We start from the raw sequence: 19,925 nt of genomic DNA, 5'->3' as shown, positions 1-19,925 counted from the left end.
GTGCACGCCGGAGAGTGGAGTCTTCATCCGGAAGTCTTTCAACTCCTAGTGGACAAGTGGGGCCTACCAGATGTAGACCCGATGGCGTCTCGACACAATCGCAAGGTTCTGGTCTTCGGCTCAAGGACAATGGATCCTCATGCAGCGTTCGTGGACGCACTGGCAATTCCATGGAACTTTCGGCTGCCATACGTGTTCCCTCCAGTTATGGATTGTTTTGCAACAGAGAGCGCTGTGTAATGAGTATAATAGTGGCACCTGCAAAAGTAAATTTTGTTAGTAAAAAAATGTTTACAGCCCTATTAGGCTAGGTAAGGGGATAAACAGTCCACTTTTATAGATGTTTCCAGACTTTACCAGGATGTTAGTGTCCTACCTGTCCCTGTCTAACCGCGGCACTTCCAGAAGATGGTGTACGGCTGGCCGCAGCTGTCCGTCTCTGTCCGTCTTTACTCCGCTGCGTCCAGCGGGTTGTAGCCGATGACGTCACCGGGTATTTGCCGAGACGGCTCGTGGAGCGGCGTGGAACAGCTGGTAAATTTTTTGATAGAGCCAGTCTGTAGTAGCGTGGCTGGTCAGCTTGAATGTAGTCCAACGCGTTTCATGTGACATGCACACTTTTTCGAGGATGAATGATTTATTTCATAAAAATAAAGTCTTTTATATGTTTAAAATACCGGAACTTCCAGCCGGAAGTGTTTTTTTTTTTTATTTGTCCCCGCAAAAAAAAATCGTCACTTCCGGCCGGAAAAATTTGCGCACGGCATTGCCAGAGTGTACCCTCCTTCTTAGGCTTGCATTGGGATGTCCTATCCTCTACCAGGTAGGACAAAAGAGGAAACAGGAGTTTTTACTCCGTGTAAAATCAATTCCTCCGAGTTCATCTGGGGTACACTGGGTACCTTCCCTGTTTTTATTATTATTACGTTTTATTATTTTTCTTGTGCTTAGTGCAAAAATTTAATTGCATGTTGATATGGAGAGGTTAATAGGGACGGAGTTTTAGCTCCAATAGATTTAACTATTTGGTGCCTACTCTTCACCGTTCCCTCTCAATCCATATTCTACCAGTGTCACCCAAATGGACTCACTGTGAGCACTTTTTTTAATTTTTCAGAAATTACCAACTATTTGGAAATGTTCTGATTTCTGCTAAGTTTAATGTCTTTCACTTGCTCTTTTCGGATCAGTATGAGATCCTGGCAGTCAGGAGACCGACGCCGGAATCCTGACAGAGAGCGTAGTGTCCCCCCTTGTGGACTCACTGCGCTCGCTATGCTTCGGGCCCGGTGGCAACCTTCGGTCACCAAAGGGTTCTGTTCCCCTTCGGGTTGTGGGGTGGTCCACCACCCCCAAGTTGGGGAACTAGCCGGCGGTCGGGACTCCGACCGCCGGCATTGCAGCCTGTGTCGGGATTCCGGCGTCGGTATATTGACCACAGGGATCCTGTCCGGCGGTTAGATGACTGCCTCGCGCTCTTTTCTCTTACGTCCTAGAGGATGCTGGGGTCCACATCAGTACCATGGGGTATAGACGGGTCCACTATCATGGATCTTTGGGGCTTACTTTAAACAGACATGATGGCCTCTCGTCTCAACAAGAAGCTTTGGCGTTATTGTTCCAGGTCGAGGGACCCACAGACAGTGGCAGTGGATGCCCTGGTGTCTCCGTGGGTGTTCCAGTTAGTGTACATGTTTCCACCACTCCCACTCATCCCTAGATTCCTAAAACTCATAAGGAGAACAAGGGTTTAAGCGATCCTCATTGCCCCAGACTGGCCAAGAAGGGCTTGGTACGCGGACCTTCTGCATCTACGGCAAGAGGAGCCGAGGCCTCTTCCTCTTCGGGAGGACCTGCTGCAGCAGGGGCCGTTCGCCTATCAAGACTTACCGCGGCTACGTTTGACGGCATGGAAGTTGAGCGCCTAATTCTTGCTCAGAAGGGCATTCCGAAGACGGTTATTCCTACCCTCATACAGGCTAGGAAAGGGGTAACGTCTAAACATTGCTATCGTATTTGGAAGAAATATGTCTCTTGGTGTGAGTCCAAGAAGTTTCCTATGGTGGAGTTTCAACTGGGACGTTTTCTCCTCTTCCTGCAAGCAGGAGTGGATATAGGTCTGAGGTTGGGATCTGTGAAGGTCCAGATTTCAGCCCTATCCATTTCCTCTCAGAAACAATTGGGTGCCGTCCCTGAGGTTCAGACCTTTTTGAAGGGAGTTCTGCATATCCAACCTCCCTTTCTAACGCCTACGGCGCCCTGGGAACTTAACGTGGTGTTGCAGTTCCTCCAGTCGGATTGGTTTGATCCTCTACAGGAGGTAGAGGTCAAATTTCTTACATGGAAGGCGGTCACTTCGTTGGCCTTAGCTTCTGCTAGACTGGTGTCCGAGCTGGGGGCTTTATCCTTTAAAAGCCCTTACTTGATCTTCCACGAAGATAGAGCTGAGCTCCGGACTCGTCAGCAGTTTCTTCCGAAGGTTGTGTCGGGTTTTCATATCAACCAACCTATTGTGGTGCCAGTGGCTACTGACTCCTCAATTACATCAAGGTCCTTGGATGTCGTAAGGGCTCTGAAGATATATGTGAAGAGAACTTTTTGTCACAGAAAGTCGGACTCTGTTTGTCTCTCGCTGGATTAGGTTCACTATCCAGCACGCTTATTCTACGGCAGGACTGCCGTGTCCAAAATCTGTTAAGGCCCACTCTACTCGTAAGGTGGGGTTTTCCTGGGCGGCTGCCCGGGGTGTCTCGGCAGTGCAACTTTGCAGAGCTGCAACTTGGTCTGGGTCGAACACGTTTGCAAAGTTTTACAAGTTCGATACTTTGGCCTCTGATAACCTGAAGTTCAGTCAATCAGTTCTGCAGGAGCCTCCGCGCTCTCCCTCCCGTTCTGGGAGCTTTGGTACATCCCCATGATACTAATGTGGACCCCAGCATCCTCTAGGACGTAAGAGAAAATAGTATTTTGGTACCTACCGGTAAATCTCTTTTCTCGTAGTCCGTAGAGGATGCTGGGCGTCCGCCCAGCGCTTAGTTTTCCTGCAAATGTTGTTTGGTTCAGTACCACTTCATTTTGGTTGAGTACTGTGTTGTTACTTGGTAAGTAATGTTTCAGCTGTTGCTGAGTAGTTCAAGCTCATTGGCTTGACGTGCCTTGTATGTGTGAGCTGGTATGAATCTCACCACTATCTGTGTATAATCCTTCTCTCGAAGTATGTCGTCTCCTCGGGCACAGTTTCTAGACTGAGTCTGGTAGGAAGGGCATAGAGGGAGGAGCCAGCCCACACTATTAAACTCTTAAAGTACCAATGGCTCCTGGTGGACCCGTCTATACCCCATGGTACTAATGTGGACCCCAACATCCTCTACGGACTATGAGAAAAGGATTTACCGCTAGGTACCAAAATCCTGTTTTTCTTTAGGCAACACTGGTTTGAACATATTTTTGATGATTGGTCTGCTTTAATATAGATCACATAATGACTAATTGTTTTTAACTGGTAGGATTTATTTATACTTTTTGGTTAACCAATTTAAAGTGCTAATTTATTCTTTTACATTTATGTTGACAGGTTATGCGATCGCTAACCCAGATGTTTTATTTAGCATTAAAAAACCACATGAACCATGTGTGCGAATTGATTGTAGTTCTGGAGAAACTAAAGAGATTCCTGTTGGAGGTAACTTGATTTTATATTTACAATGAGGCATGTTTTATGACTTTGAAAGTTTTTACTTTTTAAAGCTACAGTTTAATTTAGGTGCCAGCTCCGGCCCCAACCTGTAATCCCATGGTCCACTGTCCCACAAGCCTTGCTAAAATAGAATGTATATAATTTATGGTATTATTCATAATTCTACTTTGTTGCTTAGTTAAAAGCCTGCCAGCCAGCAGGTTAAAGTTGTTGCTGTGTTTTTAAGGTGCATGTGACGGGTGTGGTTCATCAAATCGACAGTGTCTAGGTCGACCACTATAGGTCGACAGTCACTAGGTCGACATGGATGGAAGGTCGACAGGGTTTCTAGGTCGACATGTGCTAGGTCGACAGGTCTAAAGGTCGACATGATGATTTTTTTTTTTTGTGTCGTTTTCATCGTAGAGTGACCGGGATCCCAAATTAGTGCACCGCGTCCCCTCGCATGGCTCGCTTCGCTCGCCATGCTTCGGACATGATGCCTTCGCTCCGCTACCGCTTCGCTCGGCACACTTTACCGTTCCAATCGTAGTCCACGTGGATCGTTAAGTATGAAAAAATAAAAAAAAATAAAAAAAATTTGAAAAACTCATGTCGACCTTTAGACCTGTCGACCTAGCACATGTCGTCCTAGAAACCCTGTCGACCTTCCATCCATGTCGACCTAGTGACTGTCGACCTATAGTGGTCGACCTAAACATTGTCGACCTAGACACTGTCGATCTTCAGACCGGATCCCGCATGTGGAGTCTGCTAATTTGTTTGGGCTTGACTAATATTCCTTGACAATGTCACCATAAACTTCTCTATGAACCAGTGGTAACATGCCCCAATAACGTTGCTGGTGTTAAAAGAAATAAAAAGTGCATTTATTACTGTGTAGTTGAGCTGAAATGCAAGACCACTTGAATCTTACATTTTATGGTTGATGAACTTTGTTAAATGAGTATCTGGTCCTAAACTAATTCAGATCTTAATCTTAATTATCTTTATAATTTAATATTTCTACTTGTGGAAGGGTGTTTTCTGTATGTAGAACTATTACTCTGAATGGTGGTTTTCTTTAAATGCAATTAATGTATATGAGATACTACTTTAGCTATTTAACGTTGAGGTTGTATTTTTTAATTATTTTCTTTAGACCATCCTGACATTTTAATAAGGATAAAGGAAGAAGACGGCGAAGACCAAATAGAAACTTTTGTTGAATCATCGAATTGTGAGTGTTAGACATGTAATGCTTAGTATGGACTGTGGTAGACACAATGCTTAGACCTGTGCTGATGGTATGCAATTCAGGACTCCATTGCTGTTTGCAGAGTAGCTATGCAGCTAACTAATATTTGGGGTTCCTGATCAAAACGAATGCAAAGGTTTTTTTCTGCAGCGGGGTACACTGTGTTCCAGAGGGAATACATCGGGGTGTAGAGTTGGATCTTGATCCAGAGGCACCAACAGGCTAAAGCTTTGACTGTTCCCAGGATGCATTGCATGGCCTCCTCTATAACCCCGCCTCCGGACACTGGAGCTCAGTTTGTAAGTTGGTGCTGGCAGAGCAGGTCACTTAACAGGGGGGCTGCGCTAGGCAGCCCTGAAAAGAGGTTTTCTTAGAAGATTCTTCAAAGGCTGCAGCACTTTTATGTCCTAGTGACATACTGTGCTGTGGCTCAACACCTCTCCAGCGGCGCAGCATATTCCCGCTGGCCGGGTTCCCGGGTACTTGCGGAGGCGCTCCGGTTTCCAGGCACACGCCGCTGGTACTCTGCAGAATCGCGTGGCTGCTCATTTGGGAGGAGGTAAAAGGGTCCCCCAGGTGGGACCCGCTGAAATCGCATTCCGGTCACGGTCTTAGGAGACGGACCGCGGCGCTGGCGTGGACACTGTTACCGTGCAGGGACCCCACTATATCCACCAGGGCAGGGAGCACATGTCTGATTACACAAAAATCCTTTTTAACAAGGCTCACAGTGCCCGGTGGTGAGGACCAGCATAGGTGATAAGATGCTTGACCTGTAGACCCTCCCCAGCTATGGTCGCCATCTACTGCTGGTGTTCCCGCCCTGGAGCTGCTTCTCACTCTCCCTCACTCCCTGACATAGAATTTGGCGCCATGTTTACACAAGTAGCTACGGCTGATCTACGGGACTGCAGGGCTCTGTTTCCTCTGTAAATCCGCCTGCCTCATCAGCGCTGTGCATTTACAGTCACTTAGATATTCTACATGTCATTTTAGACAGTGTTAGTTAAAACAAGTGTACTTCTACCTGAATATTTAGTATAAGTATTCTGAGATATACATCCTGTATCTGACTGTGCACCAAATCTTATTGACTTTTTTTGACTGTGACTAAAGTGATGCATAAAGGTGGAGCCGTGGATATAGCTTATCTAGACTTTAGTAAGGCATTTGACACTTTTCCACATCGCAGACTGCTAAATAAACTTGGAAGTTTGGCATTGGATACTAGGATTATTGATTGGATAAGATCTTGGTTGCAGGATAGAAAACAGAAAGTTGTGGTAAATGGAGTGCACTCACAGGAGGGAAATGTTACCAGTGGAGTACCCCAGGGATTTGTACTTGGACCAGTGCTTTTTAATATCTTTATTGGTGACATTGCAAATGGCATTAAAGGGAAAGTATGCCTTTTTGCAGATGACGCAAAGGTATGCAACAGGGTAGACACACCAGGTGGGGTAAAACAAATGATTGAGGATCTAGGTAGACTAGAGGAATGGTCAAGAGTGTGGCAATTATAGTTTAATGCCAAAAAATGCTAAATCATGCACTTGGGTCTCAAAAATCCAAAGGCTAAATATAGTATTAATGGCACTATACTGGAAACTACTGAGGAGGAAAGGGATCTAGGAGTCACTATTTTAGGTGACTTAAAGGCAGGTAAGCAATGTAACAAAGCAATGAGGAAGGCTACTCAGATGGTTGGCTGCATTGGGAGAAGAATAAGCAGCAGCAGAAAGAAAGAAAAGTAATAATGCCATTGTATAGGTCATTGGTACGGCCTCATCTAGAATACTGTGTTCAATTCTGGATGCTATATCTTCAAAAGGATATTATTACATTAGAGACTGTACAAAGAAGTGCAACTAAAATGGTGCATGGCCTACATCACAAAACATACCCAGAAAGACTAAAAAATCTCAATATGTATAGTTTGGAGCAGAGAACGGAAAGGGGGGACATGATAGAAACTTTCAAATATACCAAGGGTTTTAACAAAGTCCAGGAGGGAAACATTCTCCAAATGAAGAGAATCAATAGGACACGAGGACATGCACTGAGACTGGTGGGGGAGAGGTTCAGGGGAAATATGAGGAAAAATTACTTCACAGAAAGGGTAAAGTGGGATAGCCTCCCATCAGAGGTGGTAGAGGCTAAGACAGTAGAGCAATTTAAACATGCATGGGATAGGCATAAGGATATTCTTACAAGGAAATAAGGATCAAATAAGGTTTGAGATAAAAATATGGTTAAAAAAAAAAGCAGCAGACTAGATGGGCCAAGTGGTTCTCATCTGCCGTCAAATTCTATTGTTATATCTATATATACATATTGATATGTAGTTTTACTGGTCCAGTGCAGTTTTATTGTTTATTTGAAATAACTACTGCATTGTAACTGTGACTGAGTGTGCCTGTAGCTGCTGTGTGGATTTTATATATATATATATATATATATATATATATATATATATATATATATATATATATAATATATACAGTGGTCGAAGTGGGGCGGTATACGGTACACTTCTTCCACTGACCCGGAAATGAGGAACTGAAAGTGCAGCAGGAGGCGAGGGAAGTGGCCATCCTGCTGCACATGTTGCTCCCTATCCCTGCGCGGCGGTCGGCGGCTGTGTAAAGCACTGTACTAGCTCACAGCAGCCAGCAGCCCACCGATCACTGCTGCCAGCCACCAGCAACAAATGAGGTAGTGTTCCCCTGCTGTCACCTCTCTCCCTGTCGTTCTCCCTGTCCCTACTGTCACTCTCTCTCTCCCAGCTGTCACTGTCGTCACTCTCTCTCTCTCTCCCTCTGCTGTCACTGTTGTCACTCTCTCTCCCTGTTGTCACTCTCTCTCCCTGTTGTCACTCTCTCTCCCTGTCGTCACACTCCCTCCCTGTCGTCACTCTCTCTCCCTGTCGTCATTGTCTTCACACTCTCTCCCTGTCGTCACTCTCTCTCTCTCTCTCCCTGTCGTCACTCTCTCTCTCCCTGTCGTCACTCTCTCTCCCTGTCGTCACTCTCTCTCTCCCTCCCTGTCGCCACTCTCTCTCTCTCCCTCCCTGTCGTCACTCTCTCTCTCTCTCTCTCTCTCTCCCTCCCTGTTGTCACTCTGGCTGTCCCTGCTGTCACAATTTCAGCTCATTCAGTGTGCTACAATGCGAATTTCGGCTCATTCAGTGTGCTACAATGTGAATTTCGGCTCGTACCGTGTGCTATAATGTGAATTTCAGCTCGTACCGTGTGCTATAAGGTGAAAGGGGCACCAGTACTAGATGGTATAAGGGGTTCTACTACACTGGACACGCCCCCTTTTGGGTGACCACACCCCCTTTTCTGGAGCGCGCACATAATTATGTCCTTGACTTTCGCATACCCCCACTCACATCTCCCAGTAAGCCTGCAGCACCTGTGGCCAATCAGGATCCACCTTGGGCAGCATTCTCAAGTATGCTGAATACGCTTGTGACACGCCTTGCGCCCCCTGTGGGGCCTCCTGTGCCATTGCCATTGCTGCCTCATATTGTACCTGTAGTCAATCCGCCCTGGGCGAACACTCTGTCTACTCAGATACAACAATTAAATCAATCTTTGGTTAGACAAAAGTCTACCCCACGCACCCTCTGGAGTCAAGGGGTCATCTAAGCGGGCCGCTTCCTCCTCACAATCCACTAATATTTCAGATAATTCTTCTGATGAGGATAGGGAATATACTAATCCGTCAGATACTGATACAGTTGCTTCTGACGAGGAACCTACAACTCGGGTTTATGTTCCTGACCCAGTGGAGGCTATTAAGCTGGTTCTACATATTGATGATGAGGTAGATCCCACCACTGCGTCTAAGAAACCTGATAAATTCAAACGTCAGAAGGTTACTAAAGTAGTCTTACCACATTCTGACCATTTAATTGACATACGTCTGGAATCCTGGTCATCTCCAGAAAAGAAATTCTCCCTGTCTAAAAAGATGCTAGCTCATTATCCTGTCCCTGTAGAGTTGAGTAACAAGTGGGAAACTCTGTCTTGTGGTGTCATCTACTCTGCCTGTCACCACTGTCACCTCATTAAATGAACCGACTGATAAGCGTGTGGAGGGATGCCTGAAGTCTTTTTACTCCCTTACCGGTGCTGTACATAAACCCACTATAGCAGCCTCCTGGGCAGCAAAAGGAATTGAAGCATGGGTTCAGGCATTGGAGGATGAGCTGCATCAGGATATTTCTGACACTGCCAGACAATACCTGTCGCATATTATCACAGCCTCCCACTATATTTAGGAGGCGTCCTCTGAGGCAGGTGTAATGGCGGCCAATGCGTCTACTACGTCTGTACTGGCTCGCCGAATTCTGTGGTTGAGGTCCTGTAAGGTGGACTAGACTCCAAAAAGACCTTGGAGGATAAGGGAGACACCCTATTTGGGGAGGATCTGAATAAGATTGTGACTGACTTGGCGTCTGCTAAGACTGCATTTCTCCCAAGTACTAATCCTTCTGCGCCGAAGGCAAAGAGTACTACTTTTCGTTCCTTTTGACCTCCAGAGAAAGCAAAGGGTCAGGCGTACCCGAGACAGGCTGGTACTTCCAAAACTACTAAGCCCAAACCTAAACAATCCTTGGCCGCCCGTCAGCCTGCTTGCAAACAAGACAAGCCTGCTGCATGACGTGGCGGGCCTCCCCCTTGGTGATCCGAGGGTGGGAGGCTGACTTCTGCAGTTCGCCCAGGCCTGGTTAAAGACCACTTCAGATGCCTGGGTGCGGGAAGTTGTCTCTCACGGGTACGCAATCTCTTTCAAGAGACGTCCCCCTCGCCAGTTCTGCTCGACTGTAATCCCTTCGGATCCGTTAAAAGCGCAAGCTCTTCACTTGGTTGTGCGATCCCTCCTGGACATAGGAGTGGTAGTGCCGGTACCCCTATCCCAGAGAGGCAGGGGATACTATTCGACCCTGTTTCTCATTCCGAAACCCAGTGGTTCCTTCCGGCCTATACTCAGGTGGCTCATCAACTGGAAAAAGTCCTCGCCGGTCCCTGCTTGGAGCATGGTGCACCTGGGGGCACTGCTAGACACACACAGCCAAAGACTGTTTCTGTCTCCGGAGAAAGTACTGAAACTTCAGGACAGGATCAGATGCTTCCTTTCTCGCCCAAGAGTGTCAATACACTCAGCGATACAAGTACTAGGCCTCATGGTGTCAGCTTTCGACATGGTGGAGTACGCTCAATTTCATTCCCGCCCTCTGCAGAGGTAAATCCTTTCCAAGTGGGACGGCCTATCTCATCGGATCAGGTCACAAATGATCTCCTTGACTATGGAGGTTCGTCTGTCACTGCGCTGGTGGCTACAGGACCAACAGTTGAGCAGGGGCCGTCCCTTCTGGATCCCCAACTAGGTCCTACTGACAACGGACGCCAGTCTGTGAGGTTGAGGCGCGGTGCTAGAGCAACACTCTCTCCAAGGTCTGTGGACCAAGAAGGAATCTCTCCTCCCGATAAACATTGCCCTGCCTCTGATACAGAACAGGCCTGTTCAAGTTCAATCAGACAACGCCACCACGGTGGCATACATAAATCATCAAGGCGGCACTCGAAGCCTCATGGCAATGATAGAAGTGTCAGAAATTCTTTGTTGGGCGGAACGCCATCTACCAACAATATCGGCAGTGCTCATTCCGAGGGTCGTCAACTGGGAAGCGGATTTCCTCAGTTTTCAGGACGTGTATGCCGGAGAGTGGAGTCTTCATCCGGAAGTCTTTCAGGTCCTAGTGGACAAGTGGAGCCTACCAGATGTAGACCTGATGGCATCTCGACACAATCGCAAGGTTCCGGTTTTCGGATCACGAACAAGGGATCCTCAAGCAGTGTTCGTGGACGCACTTGCAATTCCATGGAACTTTCGCCTGCCATACGTGTTCCCTCCAGTGTCACTTCTGCCCAGGGTACTGCGGAAGTTCAAGCAAGAAGGAGGAATAATACTTCTAGTCGCTCCAGCGTGGCCCAGACGGCATTGGTTCTCAGACCTGCAGAGTCTATCGATAGAGCGTCCTCTTCTACTTCCTCAACGCCCAGACCTCCTCGTTCAGGGATCTTGTGTCTACCCAGGCCTAGCAAGACTGGCTTTGACGGCGTGGCTCTTGAAGCTTCACTCTTGAGGGCCAAAGGATTCTCCTGGGCGGTTATCCAAACTATGCTAAAGGCCCGCAAACCGGCTTCTGCTCGGATTTATTACAGGGTCTGGAATTCTTACTTCACCTGGTGTGCTGCTAAGAATTATGATGCATACAATTTCAGAACGTCCGTACTTTTTGCTTTTCTGCAACAAGGCCTAGACTTAGGCCTTCGTCTGGCCTCCCTCAAGGTTCATATTTCTGCCTTGTCGGTGTGATTTCAGAGGAAGATTGCGTCTATTCCTGACGTTCATACTTTCACTCAAGGCGTTTTACGGATTCAGCCTCCCTATGTCCCTCCTGTGACTCCATGAATCCCCTTGAATGCCCTACACGAGTCTCCATTTGAACCTCTTGAGGCTGTGGTACTTTACATTTCTTACGCTTAAGGTCGTTTTTCTGCTGGTTATTGCCTCTGCTAGGAGGGGGTCAGACTTAGGTGCTTTGTCCTGTCGTCCACCCTTTTCTGATTTTTCACCATGACCGAGCAGTTCTCAGAACTCGTCCCGGTTATCTACCTAAGGTGGTGTCTTCTTTCCATCTTAACCAAGAGATTGTGGTTCCGGCTTTTATCTCTCCTGGTTTGTCCTCCAAAGAGCGGTCTTTGGATGTGGTACGGGCTCTCCGTATTTACATGGAGAGGACTGCCTCTCTCAGGAGGTCCAATACCCTTTTTGTACTTTTTTGGTTTTCACAAACGTTGCTGGCCTGCGAATAAGGAAACCTTGGCCAGATGGATTAGAATGGTGATTGCACAAGCTTATGCTTAGGCTGGTCTCCCAGCTCCTGCTGCTATCAAGGCCCATTCTACTCGGTCTGTTGGACCTTCTTGGTCGGCCTGCCGTGGCGCGTCCGTTGAACAATTGTGCAAGGCGGCTATGTGGTCATCTGTGAACACATTCATCAGGTTCTATGCCTTTGATGCTTCCGCCTCCCAGGATTCCACAGGGCGCCCATCCTGACGCACTTAGCTTCTTTGGGTTTATATGACATTAGCCGCTGGTCCCTTCCCCTGTCGTGAGTACGTGGTTCTATGTGACTAACATCTGCCTTCTCTTTTACCTGCTACTGCATTGGACGGGTTAACGAAACTGAGTTCCAGTGTCCGGAGGCGGGGTTATAGAGGAGGCGGTGCGGTGCATCCTGGGAACAGTCAAAGCTTTTAGCCTGTTGGTGCATTGGATCAAGAGCCAACTCTACACCCCGATGTATTCCCTGTGGAACCCAGTGTATCTCGCAGAAAGAGATTTAACCATGGTAAGTCTTACCATCAATCTCCTTTTGTTTACCCATAATATGTATAATAAAATTAATCACCAGTTTATAAAATCTTAATCTCTTGACTTCAAATTGTTGATTTTTTTTCAGCCAAATTGGTAGTATCAGAGTTGTCAGTGCCTAGTCCTATCACAATAAGTACAGCATGGAGAAGGCACATTCCATTTCCTGTTTTTTCCTAATTGTAAAATGGACCTGAATTCTCTGGCTGATCAGAGGTGTTGGGTACAGAGCCTCATTTCTCCAACGTCCTAGGGGATACTGGGATGGTCTGGTATCATGGGGTATAGATGGGGTCCATTGGAGCCTGGCCCTGTACATTTCTTCAGAGTGTGCCTTCTCCTCCCCCCTATGCCCCTCCCGCAGACTCAGTTTAGTAAAATGTGCCCAAGGAGTCGATGCATTCTCTGGAACTCCAGAGAGATTGCTTCAAAAATTTGTTTTAGTTTATTCTTTTCTTAGGAGATGGGACGAGTACCAACCTCTTGAAAGGTTAATGGTTCGGATCCACGCTGACAGGACATAGCTCCTGAAGGGGGTTGTTTCACTCACACACTGCGGTGAGCGCTCTCCCCCACAGCATTCCCCCACCCCTAATTGCTAAGCTGAAGACGATGGCGGTGAGTACAAAGCCGGGGTCTCGGTTGGCGGGTACCCGGTTCTGATGGCGGCGTTAGGGTGGCAGGCACACAGGTTAAGTGCTGCTGTTGTCCCTCCATGTAAGCCCAGACTGGCCCTGATGCTAGATAGGGGTTTTAACCCCATTTTCTCTAGCATCCATAAGGTATTTTGGGGTAATCTAGTACGATGGGGTATAGACGGGATCCAAAGGAGCAGGTGCACTTTAAATTTCTTCAACTGGCTGTGCTGGCTCCTCCCCTCTATGTCCCCTCCCACAGGCAGTTTAGTTTAGAAAAAAGTACCCTCAGGAGAGGATGCACACACTGCAAGTTCCAGAGAGTTTTCTTCAGTTAATTTTAAATCTTTGTTTTTTTTTGGTATGCGCTGTTTGGGCAACAGCATACCTGCACCGTGGGAGTTAGGGGGGCGCAACTTTACACATACAGTGATATTAGGATTAATTTACACAATAATGATGTATCAGAAATTCCATACTTCAGATAGATAGTGATACACTTTCCCTTGGGCAATGAATACTAAAAATGGAGAGGAACACAAAACATAGTGCAATTCTATTGATAAAACATATATGTCTTTATTAGTTATTGGTCCCACTCACATAGCGAAGCTGACAATTTTGCATGTAGAAATCAGAATTCTGAACATACACGATTCCACTTCATAAAAATGTTGGACACATATTCTCCATTGGGCACTGGAAATAAGAGATAGTGATAGTGCAATACCGTCTATGAATGTGGTTAAATAGCTTTAATAAATACACTCACAAACACAAATTAAAATCGGCATGTAACAAGGATGTGCTGCATAGACATCAGGGAAGCAAGAAATCGCAAACAGCAGCATAGGAGTATAGTCACCAAGAGTCCCGGTTACTAAAGGTGTCCCCAGACTGTTTGTCACGTCCTCCGGATCCCCGGTCAGAGCAGCACACACAGTCCCCTGCTTAAGCGCTTTTGGATGAATATCCTTCATCAGAAGCCTAGGGGACAGCCACGCTAGCATCTTAAAATACTACCCTAATTACAAAATGAGAAACAGCTGTAACAACGCGTCACTGGCATCCTCCCAGCCCGCTCCCAGCTCCTCCCCATCCATACTACAAGAACTTCCTAGTAGGCCATAAAGAGATTGGCATAGCTTGGGACGAACCTGGTGGCCATAGCAGTCCCCACACGCTGGAAGTAATAGGTACCATTGAAAAAAAAAAATATTTCTTAATATGAACTTAATTCCATCTACAATATTGTATGTTTTGGCACCTATGGATTGCCTTGTGTGAGGCATGGACTTTTAATATGTTGTGGAACGCAAGCTTCGAGAACTGGAATGCATATCTTGCTGGCTATGGTACACAAACGTCACTTCCGGTGACGCGCCTGTCGGGAATAGGAATGAAACGCAAACGTCACTTCCTGTGATGCGGATCCGATCGCCGGGAGGATGCCAGTGACTCGTCCAGTTACAACTGTTTCTCATTTTGTAATTAGGGTAGTATTTAAAGCTGCTAGGGTGGCTGTCCCATATGCTTCTGAAGAAGGATATTCATCCGAAAGCGCTTAAGCAGGGGACTGTGTGTGCTGCTCTGACCGGGGATCCGGAGGACGTGACAAACAATCTGGGGACACCTTTAGTAACCGGGACTCTTGGTGACTATACTCCTATGCTGCTGGTTGCGATTTCTTGCTTCCCTGATGTCTATGCAACACGTCCTTGTTACATGACAATTTTAATTTGTGTTTGTGAGTGTATTTATTAAAGCTTTTTAACCACATTCATAGACGGTATTGCACTATCACTATCTCTTATTTCCAGTGCCCAATGGAGAATATGTGTCCAACACTTTTATGAAGTGGAATCGTGTATGTTCAGAATTCTGATTTCTACATGCAAAATTGTCAGCTTCGCTATGTGAGTGGGACCAGTAACTAATAAAGACACATATGTTTTATCAATAGAATTGCACTATGTTTTGTGTTCCTCTCCATTTCTCTATCGTCCTTGTGGATGCTGGGGTTCCTGAAAGGACCATGGGGGAATAGCGGCTCCGCAGGAGACAGGGCACAAAAAGTAAAGCTTTCCGATCAGGTGGTGTGCACTGGCTCCTCCCCCTATGACCCTCCTCCAGACTCCAGTTAGATTTTTGTGCCCGGCCGAGAAGGGTGCAATCTAGGTGGCTCTCCTAAAGAGCTGCTTAGAGAAAGTTTAGCTTAGGTTTTTTATTTTACAGTGAGTCCTGCTGGCAACAGGATCACTGCAACGAGGGACTTAGGGGAGAAGGAGTGAACTCACCTGCGTGCAGGATGGATTGGCTTCTTGGCTACTGGACATCAGCTCCAGAGGGACGATCACAGGTACAGCCTGGATGGTCACCGGAGCCGCGCCGCCGGCCCCCTTGCAGATGCTGAAGTAAGAAGAGGTCCAGAATCGGCGGCTGAAGACTCCTGCAGTCTTCTAAAGGTAGCGCACAGCACTGCAGCTGTGCGCCATTTTCCTCTCAGCACACTTCACACGGCAGTCACTGAGGGTGCAGGGCGCTGGGAGGGGGGCGCCCTGGGAGGCAAATGAAAACCTTTTTTGGCGAAAAATACCTCACATATAGCCCCCAGAGGCTATATGGAGATATTTAACCCCTGCCAAGATTCACTAAATAGCGGGAGACGAGCCCGCCGAAAAAGGGGCGGGGCCTATCTCCTCAGCACACAGCGCCATTTTCTCTCACAGAAAGCCTGGAGAGAAGGCTCCCAGGCTCTCCCCTGCACTGCACTACAGAAACAGGGTTAAAACAGAGAGGGGGGGCACTGATTTTGGCGATATTGAGATATATATAAAGATGCTATAAGGGAAAACACTTATATAAGGTTGTCCCTATATAATTATAGCGTTTTGGTGTGTGCTGGCAAACTCTCCCTCTGTCTCCCCAAAGGGCTAGTGTGGGTCCTGTCCTCTGTCAGAGCATTCCCGGTGTGTGTGCTGTGTGTCGGTACGTGTGTGTCGACATGTATGAGGACGATGTTGGTGAGGAGGCGGAGAAATTGCCTGTAATGGTGATGTCACTCTCTAGGGAGTCGACACCGGAATGGATGGCTTATTTCGGGAATTACGTGAGAATGTCAACACGCTGCAAGGTCGGTTGACGATGTGAGACGGCCGACAAACTATTAGTACCGGTCCAGGCGTCTCAGAAACACCGTCAGGGGCGTTAAAAACGCCCATTTACCTCAGTCGGTCGACACAGACACAGACACGGACACTGAATCCAGTGTCGACGGTGAATAAACAAACGTATTTCTCATTAGGGCCACACGTTAAGGGCAATGAAGGAGGTGTTGCATATTTCTGATACTACAAGTACCACAAAAAAGGGTATTATGTGGGAGTGAAAAAACTACCTGTAGTTTTTCCTGAATCAGATAAAATAAAATGAAGTGTGTGATGATGCGTGGGGTTACCCCGATAGCAAATATTGGCGTTATACCCTTTCCCGCCAGAAATTAGGGCGCGTTGGGAAACACCCCTTAGGGTGATAAGGCGCTCACACGCTTATCAAGTGGCGTTACCGTCTCCAGATACGGCCGCCCTCAAGGAGCCAGCTGATAGGAAGCTGGAAAGATATCCTAAAAAGTATATACACACATACGGTGGTTATACTGCGACCAGCGATCGCCATCAGCCTGGAGATGCAGTGCTGGGTTGGCTTGGTCGGATTCCCTGACTGAAAATATTTTATTCATATAGAGCATTTAATAGGATGCATTCTATATATATATGTACGTGAGATGCACAGAGGGATATTTGCTCTCTGGCATCAAGATAAGTACGTTGTCCATATCACCCAGAAGATGTCATGGACACGACAGTGGTCAGGTGATACAGATCCCATACGGCACATGGAAGTATTGCCGTATAAAGGGAAGGAGTTAGTTGGGGTCGGTCCATCGGACCTGGGGACCACGGCAACAGCTGGGAAATCCAACCTTTTTACCCCAAGTTACATCTCAGCTGAAAAAGACACCGTCTTTTCAGCCTCAATCCTTCCTTTCCCATGAGGGCATGCAGGCAAAAGGCCAGTCATATCTGCCCAGACATAGAGGTAAGGGAAGTAGACTGCAGCAGGCAGCCCCTTCCCAGGAAAAGAAGCCCTCCACCGCGTCTGCCAAGTCCTCAGCATGACGCTGGGGCCATGCAAGCGGACTCAAGGTGGGGGGGTAGTCTCAAGAGTCTCAGCGCGCAGTGGGATCACTCGCAGGTTGACCCCTAGATAGTACAAGTATTATCCCAGGGGTACAGATTGGAGAGTCGAGACATCTTCTCCTCGCAGGTTTCTGAAGTCTGCTTTACCAACGGCTCCCTCCGACAGGGAGGCAGCATTGGAAACAATTCACAAGCTGTATATCCAGCAGGTGATAATCAAAGTACCCCTCCTACAACAAGGAAAAGGGTATTATTTTTCCACACTATATTGTGGTACTGACGCCAGACGGCTTGGTGAGACATAGTCTAAACTGAAATCTTTGAACACTTACATAAAAGGTTCAAATCGAGATGGAGTCACTCAGAGCAGTGATAGCGAACCGGAAAAAAGGGGACTATATGGTGTCCCTGGACATCAAGGATTACCTCCATGTCCAAATTTGCCCTTCTCAACAAGGGTACCTCTGGTTCGTGGTACAGAACTGTCAATATCAGTTTCAGACGATGCCGTTTGAATTATCCACGGCACCCCGGGCCTTTTTACCAAGGTAATGGCCGAAAAGATGTTTCTTCAAAGAAAAAAGGCATCTAAATTATCCCTTACTTGGACGATATCCTGAAAAGGGCAAGTTCCAGAGAACAGTTGGAGGTCGGAAGAGCACTATCTAAAGTAGTTCTACGACAGCACGACTGGATTCTAAATATTCCAAGAATCGCAGCTGTTTTCCGACGATACGTCTGCTGTTCCTAGGAATGATTCTGGGCATAGTCCAGAAAAAGGTGTTCCTCCGGGAGGAAAAAGCCAAGGAGTTATTCGACCTAGTCAGAAACCTCCTAAAACCAGGCCAAGTATCAGTGCATCAATGCACAGGAGTCCTGGGAAAAATGGTGGCTTCTTACGAAGCGATTCCATTCGGCAGATCTCAGGGGATTTGCTGGACGAATGGTCCGGATCGCATTTTCAGATGCATCAGCGGATAATCCTGTCTCCAAGGACAAGGGTGTCTCTTCTGTGGGGGCTGCAGAGTGCTCATCTTTTAGAGGGCAGCACACTCAGCATTCAGGACTGTGTTCTGGGGACCACGGATACCAGCCTGAGAGGCTGGGGAGTAGTCACACAGGGAAAAAATTTCCAAGGAAGTGTGGTCAAGTCTGGAGACTTCTCTCCACATGAATATACTGGAGCTAAGGGCAATTTACAATGCTCTGAGCCTAGGAAGACTCCTGCTTCAAAGTCAACCGGTGCTGATCCAGTAGGACATCATCATGGCGGTCGCCCACGTTATCAGACGGGGCGACACAAGAAGCAGGAGGGCAATGACAGCAAGGATTCTTCGCTGGGCGGAAAATCATGTGATAACACTGTCAGCAGTGTTCATTCCGGGAGTGGGCAACTGGGAAGATTTCCTTAGCATAAATGAATTCCACCCGGAAAAGTGGAAACTTAATCTGGAAGTTTCCACATGATTGTAAACCGTTGGGAAAGACCAAAGGTGGTTATGATGGCGTCCCACCTGAAGCGCCAGGTCAAGAGACACTTAGGCAATAGCTGGGACGCTCTGGTAACACCGTCGGTGTACCAGTCGGTGTATGTGTTCCATCCTCTGCTTTTCATACCCAATGTATTGAAAATGATAGGAAGGAGAGGAGTAAGAACTATACTCGTGGCTCCGGTTTGGCCAAGAAGGACTTGGTTCCCGGAACTTAAAGAGATACTAAGAAGGGTCTTGATTCGGCAAGAACCGTGTCTGTTCCGGGACTTACCGCAGCTGCGTTGACGCCAAGGCGGGTGAACGCCGGATCCTAAGGGAAAGAGGCATTCCGGAAGAGGTCATCCCTACCCTGGTCAGAGCCAGGAAGGAGGTGACCGCACAACATTATCACCACTTAGGTGAAAATATGTGCCAGGGTGTGAGTCCAGGAAGGCTCCACGGAAGAATTTCAACTAGGTTAATTTCTACATTTCCTGCAAACAGGAGTGTCTATGGGTCTCAAATTGGGTCCATTAAGGTTCAAATTTCGGCCTGTTGATTTTCTTCCAGAAAGAAATTGGCTTCAGTTCCTGAAGTCCAGAAGTTGTTAAGGGAGTACTGCATATACAGCCCCTTTGATGTCTCCAGTGGCACTGGGCGATCTCAACGTAGTTTTGGGATTCCTAAAAAATCACATTGGTTTAAACAACTCAAATCTGTGGATTTGATATATCTCACATGGAAAATGACCATGCTGTTGGTCCTGGCCTCGGCCAGGCGAGTGTCAGAATTGGCGGCTTTATCTCACAAAGCCATATCTGATTGTCCATTCGGACAGAGCAAAGCTGCGGACTCGTCCCCAGTTTCTCCTTAAGGTGGTGTCAGCGTTTCACCTGAACCAGCTTATTGTGGTACCTGCGGCTACTAGGGACTTGGAGGACTCCAAGTTGCTGGATGTTATCAGGGCCCTGAAAATATAGTTTCCAGGTTGGCTGGAGTCAGGAAATCTGACTTGCTGTTTATCCTGTATGCACCCAACAATGCTGGGTGTTTCTGCTTCTAAGCAGTCGATTGCTCGTGGGATTGGTAGCACAATTCAACTTGCACATTCTGTGGCAGGCCTGCCACAGTCTAAATCTGTTAAGGCCCATTCCACAAGGAAGGTGGGCTCATCTTGGGCGGCTGCCCGAGGGGTCTCGACATTACAACTTTGCCGAGCAGCTACGTGGTCGG

The 19,925-nt window shown here is 47.3% G+C and overlaps 1 protein-coding gene across 5 annotated transcripts in view; it reads left to right on the top strand.

Moving 5' to 3' along the window:
* Window positions 1-19,925, top strand: part of LOC134966322 (zinc finger protein 569-like) — a 232,370-nt gene that overhangs the window by 76,770 nt on the left and 135,675 nt on the right. For all 5 annotated transcript variants that reach the window (XR_010188623.1, XM_063942969.1, XM_063942968.1 and 2 more), the window contains 2 exons: window positions 3,575-3,682; window positions 4,839-4,916. Coding sequence is in view for 4 of the 5 variants with exons in the window: in XM_063942969.1 (XP_063799039.1) it covers window positions 3,575-3,682; window positions 4,839-4,916 (186 nt within the window). In the remaining variant the exon portion in view is untranslated. The remainder of the gene's footprint in view (window positions 1-3,574; window positions 3,683-4,838; window positions 4,917-19,925) is intronic.

Source organism: Pseudophryne corroboree, chromosome 10 (genome assembly GCF_028390025.1).
Source record: "Pseudophryne corroboree isolate aPseCor3 chromosome 10, aPseCor3.hap2, whole genome shotgun sequence".
Lineage (NCBI taxonomy): Eukaryota > Metazoa > Chordata > Amphibia > Anura > Myobatrachidae > Pseudophryne > Pseudophryne corroboree.
This window is presented reverse-complemented; position numbering and strand designations above follow the sequence as displayed.